At 39.4% G+C, this 17,551-nt stretch overlaps 2 protein-coding genes across 4 annotated transcripts; both read right to left on the minus strand.

Annotated features, from left to right (window-relative positions):
• Positions 1-60: 60 nt before the first annotated feature.
• LOC103979491 (ABC transporter B family member 28) lies at positions 61-11,034 on the minus strand. 3 transcript variants are annotated; one of them, XM_065172981.1, is made up of 17 exons: positions 10,496-11,034; positions 8,758-8,945; positions 7,783-7,806; positions 7,308-7,410; positions 6,985-7,074; positions 5,505-5,605; positions 5,291-5,341; positions 4,343-4,471; positions 3,579-3,641; positions 3,230-3,500; positions 1,576-1,724; positions 1,398-1,487; positions 1,079-1,213; positions 945-1,001; positions 820-876; positions 477-742; positions 61-389 (listed from the first exon to the last, which is right to left on the minus strand). In XM_065172981.1, exons 1-16 carry the CDS (start codon positions 10,896-10,898, stop codon positions 506-508), a joined length of 2,148 nt encoding a protein of 715 aa, XP_065029053.1. In that variant the 5' UTR covers positions 10,899-11,034; the 3' UTR covers positions 61-389; positions 477-505. The 3 variants fall into 3 exon arrangements, with proteins under 3 accessions (XP_065029053.1, XP_065029048.1, XP_065029059.1); XM_065172976.1 differs by having other exon boundaries at positions 61-393; positions 10,496-11,033; XM_065172987.1 differs by lacking the exon at positions 7,308-7,410 and having other exon boundaries at positions 61-393; positions 6,985-7,075.
• Positions 11,035-13,256: 2,222 nt separating this feature from the next.
• Positions 13,257-16,388, minus strand: LOC135652206 (uncharacterized). The gene is made up of 3 exons (XM_065173004.1): positions 15,473-16,388; positions 14,319-14,496; positions 13,257-13,974 (listed from the first exon to the last, which is right to left on the minus strand). Exons 1-3 carry the CDS (start codon positions 16,151-16,153, stop codon positions 13,430-13,432), a joined length of 1,404 nt encoding a protein of 467 aa, XP_065029076.1. The 5' UTR covers positions 16,154-16,388; the 3' UTR covers positions 13,257-13,429.
• Between the last annotated feature and the right edge of the window lie 1,163 nt (positions 16,389-17,551).

Consider the following 17,551-nt stretch of genomic DNA (forward strand, 5'->3'; position numbering starts at 1 on the left):
TACTTCTATTTTCCATTTTGACAGTAAATGATCTTGGTGAGCCTCATGTACACTGCCTGCTCATCTTAACAGCAATCCATTTCTGTAGCACCAAAAAACAAACTGTGGATCTTATTGTAGTCGGTAGTAGATTATATTTTACACAAAGTCAGATGTGCCATTGATTAGCTAAGCTATTCCACGTTTTTAACAGTAACACATACAGGATAACGCAGATTCGTATATGGCAACAACATTCATCAAATTTCTTATACCTATCCTTCGGTTGGCAAATGTGCAGACACCCAACTATCCTCCATGATTTGGTGAGAGAAGCAGATCTTTCCACTAACAAGTTCCAGCATGAATCAAAACCCGAATCTTGTTTGCTTGCACAAGTTGCTAGACGGCTACCTGCGAAAAGCAAATTATCAAAATTTATTGAAACAGGAAAATTGGATACTTGAAATGGACAAAAGAAAAAAGCATTCACTGACGTTGTATATCTGACAGAAATATGAAACCCTCATTCAAACGCAAGGCGCTGTGTTCCAACCAATGAGGCATATTGACCTTTCTTTGCCAACAACTCAAAGTGGGTTCCTAGTTCTGCTATCCTACCGCCTGAGCAAAGAGCAATTTGATTTGCATTTTGTACAGTACTTAATCTATGGGCAATCACCAAGGATGTCCTTCCTTTCATCAAGTGATCCAGAGCCTGCTGCACTAGGGACTCACTAGTTGCATCCAGAGCACTGGTGGCCTGTTCAGAAAAGCATCGTACGATAAAAGGTGCAAGAGCCACAAATAGAATTTTGTGATCAAGGCAGAACAATTTACCTCATCAAGTATTAAAATTGGAGCATTCTTAAGAAGAGCTCGTGCTATAGCAATCCTCTGAAAAGTGAAAAGAAAAATTAACCCTGAAGACGTCTGATCTTTGTTGTGTAAATTATGACCATTACCTGTCTCTGTCCACCACTTAATAGGCTTCCACGTTCACCAACTAGTGTGTCATAACCCTACATCAAATATTATTGTTACTGAATATAGAACAATGAAATCAATCAGCATATCAAAGAAACATAAAAGTACAGACCTGAGGAAGTGAGATTATGAATTCATGAGCATTGGCAGCTTTAGCTGCCTTAATTATATCATCCTTGGAGACAGTCTCATCAGGAAGCCCATATGCAATATTTTCTCCAATTGATACTGAAAATAGAACTGGTTCCTGAAATAGCTATTTGTCAGATAATGTATAAATGAGCCATTTTAGAAAGCAAATGCTCAACAGGTCCTACCACAAACATTGGCGATTCAAGCTGGCTTAAGTTCAACAGTACTTAAGCAGGATAATCACATATAGAGATGTGTGTACATTGAGCATAGCTTTAAACATGTATGCGAAAAGGTACCTGATTCACTAGAGACACAACCCGGGCCCATTCCCTCCTATCAAAAGTTCTGATATCTTCTCCTGCTACAGTGATCCGACCCCTCGTTGGCTGGACAGAAAAACAACCATCCTTACCACTTTTTTCCACATGAAACAAATCGACCCTAAATAATTTCAATAACCAAGATGATATTTACCTCATAAAAGCGTGCCAGAAGTTGTACTATCGTACTTTTTCCAGCACCACTGGGTCCCACTAGTGCTGTTATCTTTCCACATTCGAGGGTCAGATTCAGACCACTCAAGACCTCCACATCAGACCTTAAAGGATAAGAGAAGTATATATCTGCCCTTATAGAGACAATGTAAGTTGGCAAGCAAAATATACTAATAATTCAGACCAAACTAAATTGGTGAGAGTTCAATGTTTGATTCAAATGAACATAAAGCCAATAGGAAAAGAAATTTGAACTCATGCACATGAAATTGTGGCATTAGCAAATAGTTATATGAGGAATTAAGTGTATAACAAAATAACAAAAAAAATCATTATGTTAAAATGCAATGGACGTAGCTTGGAAAACTGAGAACATGAGGCAACTGCCTTATAGGAGAAGGTCAAATAACTATGGTCTTATATCAGCATATTGAGAGGCTGTTTTCCAAAGAAGTTTCAACCCATGACAACTAGGTCACAGTGCAGAAATCTTATCATTGCAAAGGCCACCCTCTTAAGGTCCCCTTACATTCAACACATGAAATGACAACTTGATGGATAAACCCAAGACTATTTGTTGTTTTCATTGCATGCCAGATAAAGAAAGCAAAAGAAGAGTGTTCAAAAGGATTCATTTTGTGGAATCAGAAAGAATCTACATGGAAAGTTGACCAGCATGTCTCTTTTTGAAATCTTTACATATCTGACTCAACTTGGGTTTTTGGATGAAATATGACCTTGTCACTCTAGAACGGCAAGTCACTTATATATAAACACAAGCGTAAAGACTAATAAAGAGTTATGAAGCCCTCGGACAAAGAAAATACAGAACTGTAAAGTTAACCAAAACTATACCAATTATAGAAATATTTGAACACAATCATGTAAAAACAATCCAATAAGCAAATGTATTTGAACACATATCCGTCAGCCAAATGACACTTTTCAAGAAATATTTTTAATTAAATGTACAATGTTCATGAGATTGAAGGTTTAACATGTTTGCAGCCTAATTGATTGAGCATTAGAAATAGTACAGAAAGACATGCAAAATCCTAGTTATGTAACTAAAAACAGAAACCATTTTACTAACATATAATAATGACAAAATATCCAAATGAAGAAAACTTTTAATACGTTCTTGCATTTTCACAAAAGTACAAAAATGCAACTCTGATGGTTATATATAAGCATGTCCAAACAAAAGAAAACTATTCTTTTTTTTAATTGCAGAAAATTTTGATTCATACCTTCTAATGATATTTCGAGTCATTCTAAACAAAGATGAAGACGTAGTTTACACATTGATACATGCAGGACAGATTGACATTTATCAGGCGGTCCAGGAAGCAAATAACTAGCAATCCAAAATACAAATCAGCTTTGGTTAATTTGGACCATATAAGTGCAGTTCTACAATATACACATGCTGAGGTGCCAAAGTATGGTTCATGTTAGTTATGTTTGATTGTTGTCTAAAATATGTGTGCCAATAAATCTGGTGATCTGCAAACATGGCAGATATGCCCATCATGAAGCATAACTCTATCGAAAGATGAAAAAAATTCTAAGTCATGTGAGGTAAAAGATATTTTGGCAGAAATTATTCTCAGAATACTAGTGAAAAAGGATACCTTCTAGACAGATGTCACCTGACCAAGCTAGATTACACCCATCACTTGCTGATCTCAGTTCTAACATGTAATGCTTGCTTTGTTTCTTCTTATGATAAACGTCTTCATGATTCAAACCAAGATTGATATCTACTTCAGTTGTTTGGAGTTCTTTCTCTAAACCATATGCAAGTGACATGTCAATTTCCGCTAGAGAAAGAATAGAATTAATTCTTTCAGCAGCAGCAAAAGTCCGGCGGAGATCACCGAGAGTGTTGACACCCCCTTGAACCTGTAATGCTTCTAATTGTCAATTAAGCACATACATTTTATCTAAGATACCAAAAAGGCATAAAAAGAAGTAACTCACCGCAAAAGTTAGCGTGAAAGTGTAACCAATAAAAGAAACCATAGTTCCAACAGACAGTTCACCCTGAAATTGGACAACTAAGTGAGAGAATAGCATGGGAGAGACATCATAGAAACTTTATTTCATCCAACCAATTTAAGCTTCTACCTAACACAATTGCAACTAAAGAAAAAGGCAAAAGTTGGTTGTAAATTCCATTAGAAGAATTTTCTGTAGAACTGTAAATCCTATTATTGTATTCTTAAGCAATTGGTTCATGATTTCTTCTTCAACAAGCAATTACTGTAACCATATGCATGGTCTTACCCAAAACCAGTAGCACATATCTCCCTCTTACAAAGATGATGAACTCGACACTACCAACTAACATCATGGGAAAGAGTCCTGACAACATCACTGACAGGATGGTGCAAGTCTCACTGCCTTCATGCAAAGGAAACTAATGTTGCCTGCCTCAGGAGATCAGGAAAGACAGGTAAGCTCCACCTGGTCAACTAGCTGATGATGGTGAAATGCAAAAAGGTGCTGAAGAACCAAAACCAAAAGAGGGCTGTCTGGGAATTGGTGATAAGACACGATTAAGAGCAACTTGAATGGAAAGTTTAGCAAAGAGACTCTAACTGCAGAAAAGAATGTGTATTAGTAAAATTTTATAACTATTGACTAAACAAGGACTTATCTTGAAAGATTTTTTGTTTCTTAAGTCACAATCTTGGACAAACTCATGCAAGGAATATTAATTATGAGACCATGGTGATTCTTACCGCCTTGACTTTGCTTCCACCAAGACAATAAAGTGCCATCAGAGAAATGTAGACTACTGTCCTTGTCAAGGACTCATTTGCAGACTTCAAAGTACCAAGTTTTATGCCATTGTTCTGGTAAGCAAGTACCTAACAAAATTATAAAATAATTAATAAAAATAAGAACTCACCAAATCTAGGGGTTAGTCAGAGATCACAAGAAAGAAGTGAGAATAAAAGCAAAATCAAAACATATTGCAAAATTTAGATAATTAAAACCTTTTACAAGATATTTTCAGAGACATTTGCAAAAACCAAGAAGTTAGTCAGACTATGAGCCTGCAGTCATCAAGGGTTGCATAGTCAAAATGACAAATGTTGGTGAGCAAAAATCTCTGACATGCCATATCAGAACCTTGTTTGCAAATTTAAAAAGCTCTACTCAGAAAACCGCTAATAATTCGAATTTATTAAATAGGTTTCTACCGTGAAGTCAACATAATTTACAAAATCCAAATTTATATATTTTGTTAGGCCCAGGAATTGTAGGACAGTAGGAGATACCCCTCTTTACTCATGGGGTTCCAAAATTGAAATCATATTGGACCCTCAATAAAAGTTGTTTGGATGCATCATTTCTTGAATTATGGCTAATCTATCTTGTTACGGAGAAGTAACACTGTCATAAAATTATAGAACCCTTGAGACAAATTTTCAACCATGCACCAAATACCAATCCATTGTCAACTTGGTGCAACCATTAAAAGACACATTAGGCAAAGAGAACATTTTTAAATTTACTAGCAGACACTAAGGATGATAAACCAACTCATTAAAATTGCATAGGCCATGAGTGTTCCATGTTTGAAATGTTCCAGAATGTGCAATATAATCTACTGGTAATATTTTCTAGCATTTCTTTTAACAACAAATTTTCTGATGTTGTATCTTCAAACAGTCAAACCTTACCAAATTTCTGAAGATGGAGAACTGTCGCTTCTCACCAGCAAAAGATCTAACCTATATGAAGAAAAAAAAGCTAAGAGTTATTCTTCTGAAAGTAGAACGATGGATATATCTTTGATAATTAAATAGATATTTCTGAATAAATTAGCATAATTTTAAGAAACAATATTGAACAGGAGATAAAATAAGATATATGCAAAATAATCTTGAAACTTACAGTACGAATTGCAGAAAATGTTTCAGTTGCACAGTCTGATATGCTTGCTTGCACCATTCCATGAGATATGAAGACAGGAACAGTTGACCGCTTAAACACAGCTGAGCATGTGCCAATCAGGGACATAAATACACCATTTAAATGTTACAATAACTATCATATAGATGAGGCAAAGTCTCAAATACAGTGCATCACTTTGAAAAAGGGCACATAAGAAAGGTGATCTATGATTGTAATAAACAAAATACAAAAGATTTTGTTCCACAAAAGTCAATATTTATGTCTCACATGAGAGGCTTATGCAGAATAAAATGACTACTCATGCTGCCAAAGGATAAAAAGGAACTACGTAATTTCTTTTTTTTTAATGTGGTGTTACACTTGAATTGGTCTATAGTAAATGCTAGACCTCACACGTTTATAAGATTCAAAAGTTATGGGCTGATGCTGTAAATCCTAAAAAATTAGGTCATCCATTCTGATGCACCAAGATCGACCTAAAATGGGTGGAATTGCCTGAATCAATCAATTTTTGTTTAGACAAATATTATGTCGTTCTCATTGAATAAAGTCAGACCAGTGACAGTCAGATGACTGTAATTAGAGCAAAACATTTAAAAAGCTCAAGATCAGGAACCTGAGAGATCAGTTGACCAATTTTTCTGTTCCTTGTCAGGGGATATCCACGACATCAAAACATATGAAGAAAAGAAATAGTAGGTTTGACTATAAGGCATCTCTTTGATAGTATCAAGTGATTTCATGGGTTTTGTGCTCTTCTTTACTAGTACCAAAAATGCTGAAAAATCAGGCCATACATCATGATAAATAGGTTTGACCTCAAGGCATATCTTTGCTAGTAACAAGGGCTACTTGCATGAAGGTCTTATGTTCCTTCTCTTCGCTGATATGAAAATGTTGAAAATCAGGTCATACATCCTGATAATACATGAAGATGTATAATCAGGTTAATCAAACAATCAGCTACTAAGGTAATCACTAAAGTTATGTGACTTGAGATTAAAAACAACTCCTCAAAATTTGTATAGAGTGGAAATTTTAACCTAAACTTTCAACTGTAAAATCTAAAAAATATTGAGCAAATGCAAAATTTTGGGTAAATTATGTTTTGATTTTTCACATGAATTATAGATCCATGAAATTACCATTATCTACACCATAGAGACTAAGGCTATAATTTGGATAGTTCAATAGAAGCAACAAAAGGCAATATTCACTACAAATATAAATCCATATTGTATTAATTGTAAGCACAGATCTTCAATAAAAAAAGGATTGTAGTGGTGGGTGCTACTAATGTGCTAGTCCTTCAGTGTACCAATACATATTGATTGGTGCAGTACAGGATGGACCCTATGTGACTAGTACAAGCAATAAAGTTACCAATGGTGTTCTTCGACATAAGTACAGTAAGGACCATACACCTCAAGATTAATTCCTTGAGCAATACATTACTTACCTACTAAAACAGATATAACCACCATCAGCAACGCTAAGATAGGAGCCAACTGTGTCGAGAGTGTGAAAAGTATGCATATCGTACCAACAACCTGCAAGACACAAAATGAAACAAATGAGAAGCTCAAGTATAAATTAAAGTATCAGAATGATGACATAGACATGTTAAAGAGAGACAAGAAATTATCTATTGGAAAAACTTATGACCAAAAGAAAGATGAAGGGTTAAGTGCAATGATTGTTAATTTTCAGAAAACTAAAAGTAATAAACATGTACTAATCAAAGATCAAGCTAATATTGTCATCAGAGTAAAATGTAGCTTTCCTCAGAGAGTGCTCTCAGCCCACGATCTCTTGAAATATTCTCATTGACAATATCCTTTAAAGAACCCAAGTCAGATGTCAACAACCCAGTCAATTCACCAACCTGCCCAAGAATACAATCACACATTTTGCTATAAGCAGAAAACCTACTGGGATGAAATGGCTATGCAAGAAATGGAAAACTATCAGACAGTCACAGTGTATACATGAAAACAAGTCAAAACTATGAACTCGGAATAGCGGATATAGAAACTAAATTGACATAAATGCATTTAATAAACAACTTAGTTCAGTTTTAGAGGCAAATATTATGTTATTAAGAAATGCAGTTAGAGGCATTTATGATATGATTCTTCAGAAAGAATGTATTACAAGGAATGCAAAATGAATAGGAATAGTAGTATATATAGCCACATTGTGGATACCTAGAAAAGAAACTGCTGTAAGTCTAGCAAACAGAATTATGAAATAATACCTTATGACGGTCAAAAAACTCCACCTGCAAAAAGAAAAAAGCCACAGAAGAATTACAAAAACTTCACACTGAGTGACAATTCAAAACAATAAACTTAGACATGATAAGACACAGAAGAAATGTGGAATGAACAGGAATGTAGTGAATTAGAACAATTTAAATGTATAGCTGTGTTGCCATTTGGTGTCATAAAGAATTATATTGTTGCACTTAAATCTTCCAACATAATTGCATTTACCAAAAAAGCTTTATCAAAAAAGGAATTTATCATTAAATAAATCATAAGAGTCAGAATCAAAATGTTTTTACTTGATAAACTTAAATAATCATGGAACTCTGCTTGGTGGTGGACGGTTAAGCTGATTTAGGCATGGTCTTACCATAAGATCAATCTCTACAGTAGCCAATTTTCTGTCCAAAATACATTAAATTATGCAGATTATTAACTATACTAAATTCATGAGTTTGCAATTCAAGAATCCAGATGAACCTTATATCCTTGGAAATATGGATTTGTGAGCAGAAAACAGTGGTTAGTAAATAAGGCTCCTGCCAATAGAGTATCTGAGGACGTCAATGTATTTGGTCACCCAGATCGCAAACGAATAACCTTCTTGTCATTCCAAGGCACAATCATGTTTTAATACAAATTAATAGCTTAATTGGTTGGCCACACACGGAAAGGCATTATGTAACTCAAATGTTAGTTTTGAGTCTTTTGACCAACCTGCTAGTATTTGACTGATAACACAAGAAAACACAAATCTAATATGAAAAAGTAGGCATTTTCCCTCTAGTTTCCTTCTCTTCTCCTTTATCAGTGTCTTCGGTACCTCTTTTTCCTTCTCTGCTGTAAGAGCTCTCATGTTTACTTATACAAGAAGTAGAAATGGAATATGTTGCCAGCACAAGGACATGATTATAAAAAATCTGAGCACGTCCGGATGCAAATAAAGATGAATAAAGATATTGAACCTTTTGAATCAATATCTGTCTAAATATCTGGCCTCTTAGATTTGCCATCACAGACTCCCATATAATGGTCATGTTGGTGACGAAGATTATAGTAAAGATGGGTTCCAAAGAATACAAAAAGGCAATCTGAGATAGAAGTCTCCATAAAGGCTCAGAAACTGTCCCTGTAAGTGTCTGAAAGAACTTCCCTGTTACAATTTGACGTGAAGATCAGAGCAAAAACATGAAAAGAATAGCTGACAATCAAAAACATAATAGAAAATAATCCCACAACTTATCTAAGAATCACTCACCTTAGAAATTGAGTTGATCAATTTTCAATGACTTCTTAATGAAAAGAAAAGAATTTTGTGCTTATTGAATATTTTACAATTACAAGTCAAATGTTAATTCATTACTCTAATAATTTGACCAATAGCTAATGTGTAAATTAATTCATAAAGTAAAAAATTATTGGTTTATAAATGACAAAGCATCAGAGAGTGGGTCCAGCTTATTGGAAGATGACCTAGTGTCAGATCACACTATCATTGTCCAAATGATCATTTAATATTTAGAAGTTTGCATGTATTAAAAAACTCTGCTTGTGTCAAATGATATCCCTAATTCCAACGGCAAAGCAAATTGGCAAGGGTTGGGTCGATATTCAGTCCACATAGGCACAGTATGCAACAATTAAAACATATAACTTTCCCTTTCCACTTGGAAGGTAGTCAGATATTTAAGTTCAATCATCTAAATGAACATTTTCATCAAAAGGCACAAAATAAAGAACCACAGAGAACTAAGTGCAGTACCCATAGAAAAAGTCTCAATAGATCAACTAAATGGTGTTGGCATATAATATTACATCTGTGTAAATGCACATAGCATTGAGCTTGGATACTCTTGATGGTATGCAAACCTTGATACTTCCTGTTAGGTACTTTTTGCATGTTATAGCTTATGCATATGTAGTTAACCCACATCCTACCTCATAATTTTGAGCACAGATGACCATATTTTGAAATCAATTAAGCGGCAGCAACTTATAGATTAGTAAGCAGCAAGGCGCTTTGAGGGGAGGACAATACTGAGCAAGTTTCATGTTAGCTTATTCTTCTTTTAGTGATTTATATTGCAGCAAATGCAATAACGATATGGTGCATTTTGTAAGTTTGGACATCAAGAATAATAACCAAAATGCAGAAAAATAGGGACCAATAATAATAATAATCATCATTGCAGTCATACTTAGTTCAATGGCCCAATAAATTTATTTACCATTGTAGTCATAACCAATTTGTTCTTATCTTTTTTTCTTTCTTCCCTTTCAGCTAGAAGCCGTCAATCACTCACATAATTTTGTACTTTTCTACGATACTACCGATTGATATGATGCCATACATTAAGAAAACTGAACCACAAAGATCAACTTTGGCAGGATTCCTCTGACAAGGAAACAAAGAACGGGAGGGCGTTTGGATTGGCCATTGCAGATTGGCATCTTACGTCGGTAGGATGTATGCCTTATCCGATTAGGAGAGCACAATCTTTGACTATCTCTTTGCTAACCCTAACTAACATATATGAAACGACAAATATAATCAACAAAGTGTCATTACATGAAACGTATCGTAACACCGTCGGCGGTAACTTATACTATAATTTAATCCAAAATACATAGATGGGAGATCAATCGTCAGAGGCGCAATAGAGAGAACCTTTTGTCTTGAAGAGGGGGGATACGAATCGTTACCAGAGAAGATAGGCATCGCGAGGGTACAAGAAGTGCATCCAACTAGAGAGGCGAGCGAGACGGCCATCCGAATCTTGTGACGGGAGAGGAGAGACCAGATGACGCTCCAGCTAATGGCAACAGGCGGCAGGGACAAGACGTCCGCCGCGGGACTTTCATCCTTGGCGACGGGATCGGGGTCGGCTGCAGGGGCGGAGACATAGGCGGCACGAGCATGGCCTCCGCTCCTCCTCCTCCGCACGCCGGCGACGTGCGAGGGAGGGTTTCGAGCCGTCCGATGCGGGCGACGGACGAGGAGCGCGGCGGGGCATCGGCCGGAGATGGAGGAGGAGGTGAGCATCCGACTAGGTAATGGGAAGGGAGAGGAGAGGGATTGAAGAAGAGAGGTGGAGGCGGCGGCCATTGGAGAGGAGAGGAGAGTAGAGAGAGCAGGGACGGCGGCGTGGGCTTCTCCGCTGCTGTCTGCGTGTGTGTGGTTCTTGAGACTTCGGGGGGCTAATTACATAATTTTCTGCGAGCGCGTGGTTCGGGTTAATTACATTTTTTTTCCTGTACTTAAATCTTTTAGCATCGCGGTTCTTTTTTATTATTATTACATTAGAAATCATCTACTGCTACCCTTTTTTTATATTATTTGAAATAAGAGACATCATTTGGCAAATACAAAAAAAAATAGGAAGAATAAAAAAAAAAGACTTGTTCAGATAAATTACCCCCATTTATAACCGGAAACGTCGCCCCTCCAACCGGAGTCGATGGCCGGACCGTGAATTGTCCATACGCAACATTTTTACGCGTAGTATTGCACGAGAGAATGGACGGGCCATCCGACGCCTTACTCAGCGCGTAACAAATTCCACACGCGAATTCTGGCGCCAATTCCTACTCCAATTTGGGGACGCTTCTTTTCGATGGTGTTGCGCTTCTCTCCATCCCGAAATCCCTCCTAATAAAACACAGATTTCGCCCTCTCGTCCTCTCATTACTTTAGGCTATTGGGAAGGAGATGTGCGCGACTGGGCAGGGAGACGACGTCGAGCCTCCACTTGGGTTCGAGTAGGGTACGCATATCCGAATTTAGATTTTGGTATGCTTTTTCTTCTTTTACTTTTCGTTGCTTGTGCGTGTGGGAGTTGCCTTCATTCTGAGAATGATGGATCGTCATTGGCCTTTTCTGGTTGTGGCATTTCGATGCGCCATTGGAGCCATTGATGCCAGGGTTCGCCCGACGGCGATTTCTATTACCAGATAAATATCGAATCGCGTTCTTAGGAGTTAAATCTAGGGTTTCAATGCCTTCAGATTCCAGTTACACGTTTCCTTCTTTTACAAAGGGGTTGGTCTTGTCGATTACATAGTAATCGCATCTAAATTAAGTGAACTGAAAGGAAAGTTTTTTGTTTTTCTGACATTAGGCTCTTCGTCCATGTCCATCTTGTATCCAGCCTTAATCGCATGCTCTTATAACCCTTCTACCTCTGCTGCAACCTGCTTTATTACTGACTTCGGTTCATGCATCACCATGTCACTTGTCGTTTTCATTTGGAATGAAAATGAGTTAATTGTCGCATTTAATAATTGAGTAATGCAGTCACATCCTGAGCGGAAAAGATACCACAACACAAGAACAAGATGCTGTTGGACTAATAGACCTTCATGGATTTGCACTCGAAATTACAACAATAAATAGTTTCATCACAGACCAATACACCAAAAGAGCCCCCTAACTTCTTGGTGGTTATGGGTATGGAACACAAGTAAATCCAGGTGTACTTAGAGGTCACTGGCTTGTCACATGATATGGGCCACCAAAAGAGCTCACTGGCTTGTGTCACATGATATGGGCCTTTGCTGAATGCCTGACACTAACATTCCATGGTAACCGGTATCTTTTTCTTTCCAATATTAATTACTGTAAGAAACGATTACACAATTATAACCATTGCCTCTGGCATCAGAGGCAATCAAAACAGAGAAATCTAGGGACCAAGCATCTTTCCAAAATTCTTCCACCCTATTGGTCCTAGCAAATATATATATATATATATATATATATATATATATATATATATATATATATATATATATATATATATATATATATATATATATATATATATATATATATATATATATATATATATATATATATATATATATATATATCATCATCAAGAGTAATTTTCTCAGCGAGTATAGACTCAAAGAGTTACGGACAGAAAATTAAAGATGAATTATTTATGGCTTTGTGTGGCTGCTCTCAGATTCTGGCTCTACCGCAGTCTTTATTGTGAAGCATCAGTTTTGGGTAAGGGTTGCAGCCCTTCTCTCGTTCCTTGGGTTATATTAGATTGCATTAGTGTCCTAAGCCATGTTAACATTAGTAAAGTTTCTTGGTGACCAAGTGTGAAAAGCAACACTTTGTAAATTTATTAAGAAAATCCATGTTAAGAAAATCTATGTACTATAAACCATGTTAAGAAAATATATCAAGAAATTTCAAGCACTAAACCATATTAAGGAAATCCTACAGAACACTTTTTGGTTTGAAGTGCTTTAGTTATCATGCAATTTTGAGTCACAGCAGTACGTTCTTTACTGGCAGGCGCGTGGAAGTGACTCCTTCGAACACAACTCCCATTGCCCAATGACGTTTGAAGTACATCATTGTTTCGAGATGGAGTTGTTCTAAGATTCAACCACGAGCATGAGAAGAAGCAACGGATGATGAGACGCTAAGATGAATTGGAGCAGCTGGGAATACCATCAAACCTCACGGTAATTTGTGCACGCTGTTTCATATATGAACCAATTTTATTGGATATTTTTACATCTCACTGGGTCTCCGAACAAGCAAGAACAATCTACCCTCGTTATTGCCACTTACACAAGAAAATTAACCAATCAATAACGAGATTTTTTTTTTCTGATTTACTAACGTGATACTAAATCCTGTACCAACTCCTCCACAGCTGACTCGAACAGGGCATTTTCCAGTTGCATCCCCAATTCCTCCTCTACCTCGTCGAAGCATCTCCACCGTCCGTTCCCCTCCATCTCCCTCAGCGTCGCCTCCCCGTGGACGTCGTCCAGGTCTCTGCATCTCCTGCCGTCGATCCAATCTCTAGCGGTATTCAACATCTCCCGGGTCTCCCCGCGGAGCGCGCGGGGCGGTATCGTGCGGCCCCATCGCAACGGACGGTCGCGATTGGCGTAGCTAGAGCGGCACTGCCCTTGGATGAAGAAGTCCAACAGAAGCTTCTCCATGCTCCCACGTGGACCCTCCTCGAGCGGGCTGGCCTTCAGCTCGCCGAGTAGGCCCCACGCTCTCTCCTCCTCTCCCTCACCGCCCGAGGATGCCACGTGGTCGGTGGATTCTTGGAGATCATCCTGCGACGACGACGCGGAGAGAACCCCGGGGTCCAGCTCGGCGAGCATTTCAAACCGTCTGATCCTGCGCAGCAGCTGCTCTTTGGTCCCTGCACGCATTAAGCAAATCAAACCGGTCACACAACGGGGACGTGAGACTCCTGATCTAATAAGAGCAGCAGATGGGATGAATCCCCCTTCTTTTATTCTCTTCCCTTTTACTTGGAGGGGAGGGGGGAAGCCTGCATTTATTGATTCTTCTGGTGTTTTGCGCAGGAGGGCGTTCCGGTGGTAGAAGACGAAAAGAATTAACGGCGTGGGGCCGAGCCCAACAAAAAGAATCCAAGGAGTCCGAGCGTGCGTTACAAATTGGTATCTCCTCGAACCAAATTCTCATTGTCGATTGCGTATTATATTTTCTTTAAATACTTGGTATGGGACCAAAGACACGTACGCTCAATGTTGGCGAGGTTGCGATGGAACGTGGTGGTGGCATCCTGTTCCTCCTCGTCATCGTGCCCGTTATCTTGTTGGTAGGGATAGTCGATGACCGAAACTGGGCTTAGCTTCTCCTCCTCGTCCTCTTCCTCGGAGTTGCAGTCGTAGGACTCCGTCTCTTTGCTATCCGATACCTATTTCCGTTCCATTCAAAATTAGAAGAACTAATAAGTCTTTTGTGAAACAGAAGAGATAATTGATTCAGTGAAGAGGAACTCATTTACTCTACCCGATAAACATAGGCAAGAAATATTTAGGATCAATCTAGTAAATTATCAAGGTATGGTCCTCGATCCAGATAATATCGAATTCCGGGTCAAATACTAGGTGGATTCGACCCGATTACCCGAAGACACGTAAGGGATTAATCGATCATGGGTTGGAAAACAAGAACCCACTCGAATCACAATCCGTCCGTAGAATAGACAGCAAAGGCCACCGCCTAAACCTTCACACGCGTAGTCGAGGTCCCCAGTCTCTGTGGGACTTGCTTGTTACGGACGAAACTTTCAGACAAGAAAAGTGTGCATGACAGACCAAGGGAAGATAAGGTCTAAGAACTATAATGTGGCCTTAGAATATCCTATACTTGTGTTAGGTTGAACCTCATATTTAAAGGATATTGCTTTGGATGGATCAATCACCATCCTAACTTTCCACGATATCACACATCATGTCATGATACATCCGAACGCGGAATATACCTAAGCAATCATCAACCTGGCTCTCCACAACACCACGCATATTGTGTTATCATTACTACAGCTATTAGCTACTTTCACTTTTTAATGTTTATAATGTTGATCTAACGTCCACCCCATTCCCTACTTTACTTCCTCGAGGGTCGTACAAATTGGAAGTATCCAATTGTTACTAGTATTGCAAAGTATTAGAATCCTCCCTCTCTATGTGATGATTGTAGAACAAGTTAACAGTGACAAGTAACAGAAGACAAGTACAAACCCATCCATCAAAAGATTTGGGAAGGGCCATCTACAGATATAGCATTAAATGGCTGGAGCTGAGCGTCCCTAATCATAAAACTTGGGGGCCCAAAATAATTGAGGTACCAATTAATAAACAAGTTAATTGAGTAAAATAAACCCTCACCTTCGCCGGTCGGCTGGCGATGGCTTCACCCTCCGATTTCTCATCGTCGGCCTTCTTCTCCGACTTGTCATTAAGGTTTGGGCCACGTGATGGTGATTCTTTTCTCCTCCCAGTGGAGGAGGCAGCGTTCTCGTCCAGGCTCTCCGAGCTCGCCATGGACGCGGGGAGGAGGTCGGAGACTGTGCCGCAGGACTCCGTCTCCGACCAACTGCTGAGACTACTAGCAACGGGGGAGGGGAATCGGAGAGACGTCCACCCTTCTCCGTTCTCGTCGAACGATCGGTGCCGTACGATGTCTCTGACCTTGGCCCTGCTGTCCACCGCCGCCTGCTGGTCTGCCTTCTTTTCTTTCTTCTTCCACAAGCTTCCCCTGAGCCGCCTCGATATGCTTCTGGAAAGAGATCCGTCATGCCCCGGTAGGCACCTACCGTCGGAGGAGGAAAAAGGCAGGAGCTTGACGGCATTGATCGCGGCGCAGAACTTCGACCGGGTATTTTTATTAGATTGCGCTGTGTGGACCAGCCTCGCCGCGCCGCTACGGAGCTCCGCGTCGAGTAGGCACCGGATGGTGGGGACACCGGCGAGACCGGAGGAGGCAACGGATTCCGAATCGTCGTCGTCGTCGTCGAGCTCGAGGTAATCCTTGAGCATGAGCGGCTTCCTAACCATCATCATCATCATCACCGGATGTTTCAAGGGATTGTCTTAGAGCCGGAAGAGGCAATTAACAGGCCGGAATGGCAGCTTTGGAGGCGGCGATACGCAAAAAGGAAGACATGGGAGATAGAGGGAGTAGAAAACCATTCGATACTATATCGTCATACTTGCAAGAGGAGAGAAGAGAGAACGAGCGGAAAGAGATCATAGCAGAGGAAGAAGAGGTGGCTCGGCAGGCTCTGCACGCATGGATACTCGGCTCCTTATGGTGGAGGAATCTCTTTAACCCTTTCGATGTTCTATTTTCTTTATTTATTTATTTATTTATTCTTCTTTTCTCGTCCACTAGCAATAACTTTTCTTACCCGCCGACGAGCCTACCCGGTTCACTTGCGGGTTAGAGAAACCAAGTAGGCTGCGACGTGAGACGAGTAATATTTGTGGTCTTTGTCCGTTGGTAGGGGCCACCACGTGGTGAGTATGAGAATGACGTCCTCGACACAACGAGAAAACGTATATATAAATTCATGGACCTTGTCCTCATGTCCTTCACTGTCGGTCATCTTTTTTGTTTTTTAATCCTCGGCCAATCTTAATATATTAAAAAAGGATTTTTTTTTATGTATTTGTTTTTTTATAACTGTAGTTCTTATACCACTGATACCATTGTACTGTTTCCCTTTGGCTTATTTTATATCTAGTCCAATAAAAAGATCTTGTGAAATCGACCGGTCATTATTATGAGATGATCATGTGGAGTAGCAGTAAATTTCAACTGTATGAAACCCAAACATTAAAGTCTTGCTCATCACCTACATAGAGATAAAGAGGTTGGTATTGTAGAATGGTTTCATATAGTCAGTCAATAGGGTGGGACGAGTCAGGGACACGGGAGAGAGCGATGGGACGCAGGGGGGCTTGCGCGTGTGGGTTGATGGCGATCCCTCATCGGAATTAATGGTTGGCTTTGCTGCCCGTGACTTCATGTGCCGTTCTAAGGCGCCTCCTTTTCGGACGGACCTCGGTCCCCCACCTGCAGTGATGAGGACGCACATCTCCCTTTTTATCTGCAGTGAACACAGCAACATTGATTAAGAGAAACTTTTAATCATTCATGGGTTTTCATTTGATTCGAATTGAGCCCGAACATATGGCTCTCTTCTTTTTCTTTCTTAGTAACTTTTGCCTATTTTTAGTTGAAATGGTTCAAGTTTGAACGATTTCACAGCATGAAACACGTTTGACGGGGAGAAGCCTGCTGTTTCACCTCGACGTACGTCCGAGTGTTACTTATTCGGCCTCGTGCGGATCGCGAAGATACGCCGCTGTCGGGACACGCATGGCTCGAACGCTCTGCCTGTCTTGGACGCATTTGGGTCGGAATGTTTGTACATGGTCAGAGTTAGAAACATTTGGGAGCAG

Source organism: Musa acuminata, chromosome BXJ1-4 (genome assembly GCF_036884655.1).
Source record: "Musa acuminata AAA Group cultivar baxijiao chromosome BXJ1-4, Cavendish_Baxijiao_AAA, whole genome shotgun sequence".
NCBI lineage: Eukaryota > Viridiplantae > Streptophyta > Magnoliopsida > Zingiberales > Musaceae > Musa > Musa acuminata.

What these genes read in the sequence shown, in the direction of transcription:
- LOC103979491 (XM_065172981.1), bottom strand. Translation starts at nt 10,898, where the DNA reads ATGGCCGCCGCCTCCACCTCTCTTCTTCAATCCCTCTCCTCTCCCTTC. An exon ending in CGCGATGCCTATCTTCTCTG is followed by an intron (nt 8,946 to 10,495) that starts GTAACGATTCGT and finishes AAATTGTAACAG; the next exon opens with GGAAGTTCTTTCAGACACTT. An exon ending in GTGGAAGCAAAGTCAAGGCG is followed by an intron (nt 3,642 to 4,342) that starts GTAAGAATCACC and finishes GTCCAATTTCAG; the next exon opens with GGTGAACTGTCTGTTGGAAC.
- LOC135652206 (XM_065173004.1), bottom strand. Translation starts at nt 16,153, where the DNA reads ATGATGATGATGATGGTTAGGAAGCCGCTCATGCTCAAGGATTACCTC. An exon ending in TCGCCAGCCGACCGGCGAAG is followed by an intron (nt 14,497 to 15,472) that starts GTGAGGGTTTAT and finishes GAACGGAAATAG; the next exon opens with GTATCGGATAGCAAAGAGAC. An exon ending in CAACCTCGCCAACATTGAGC is followed by an intron (nt 13,975 to 14,318) that starts GTACGTGTCTTT and finishes TAATGCGTGCAG; the next exon opens with GGACCAAAGAGCAGCTGCTG.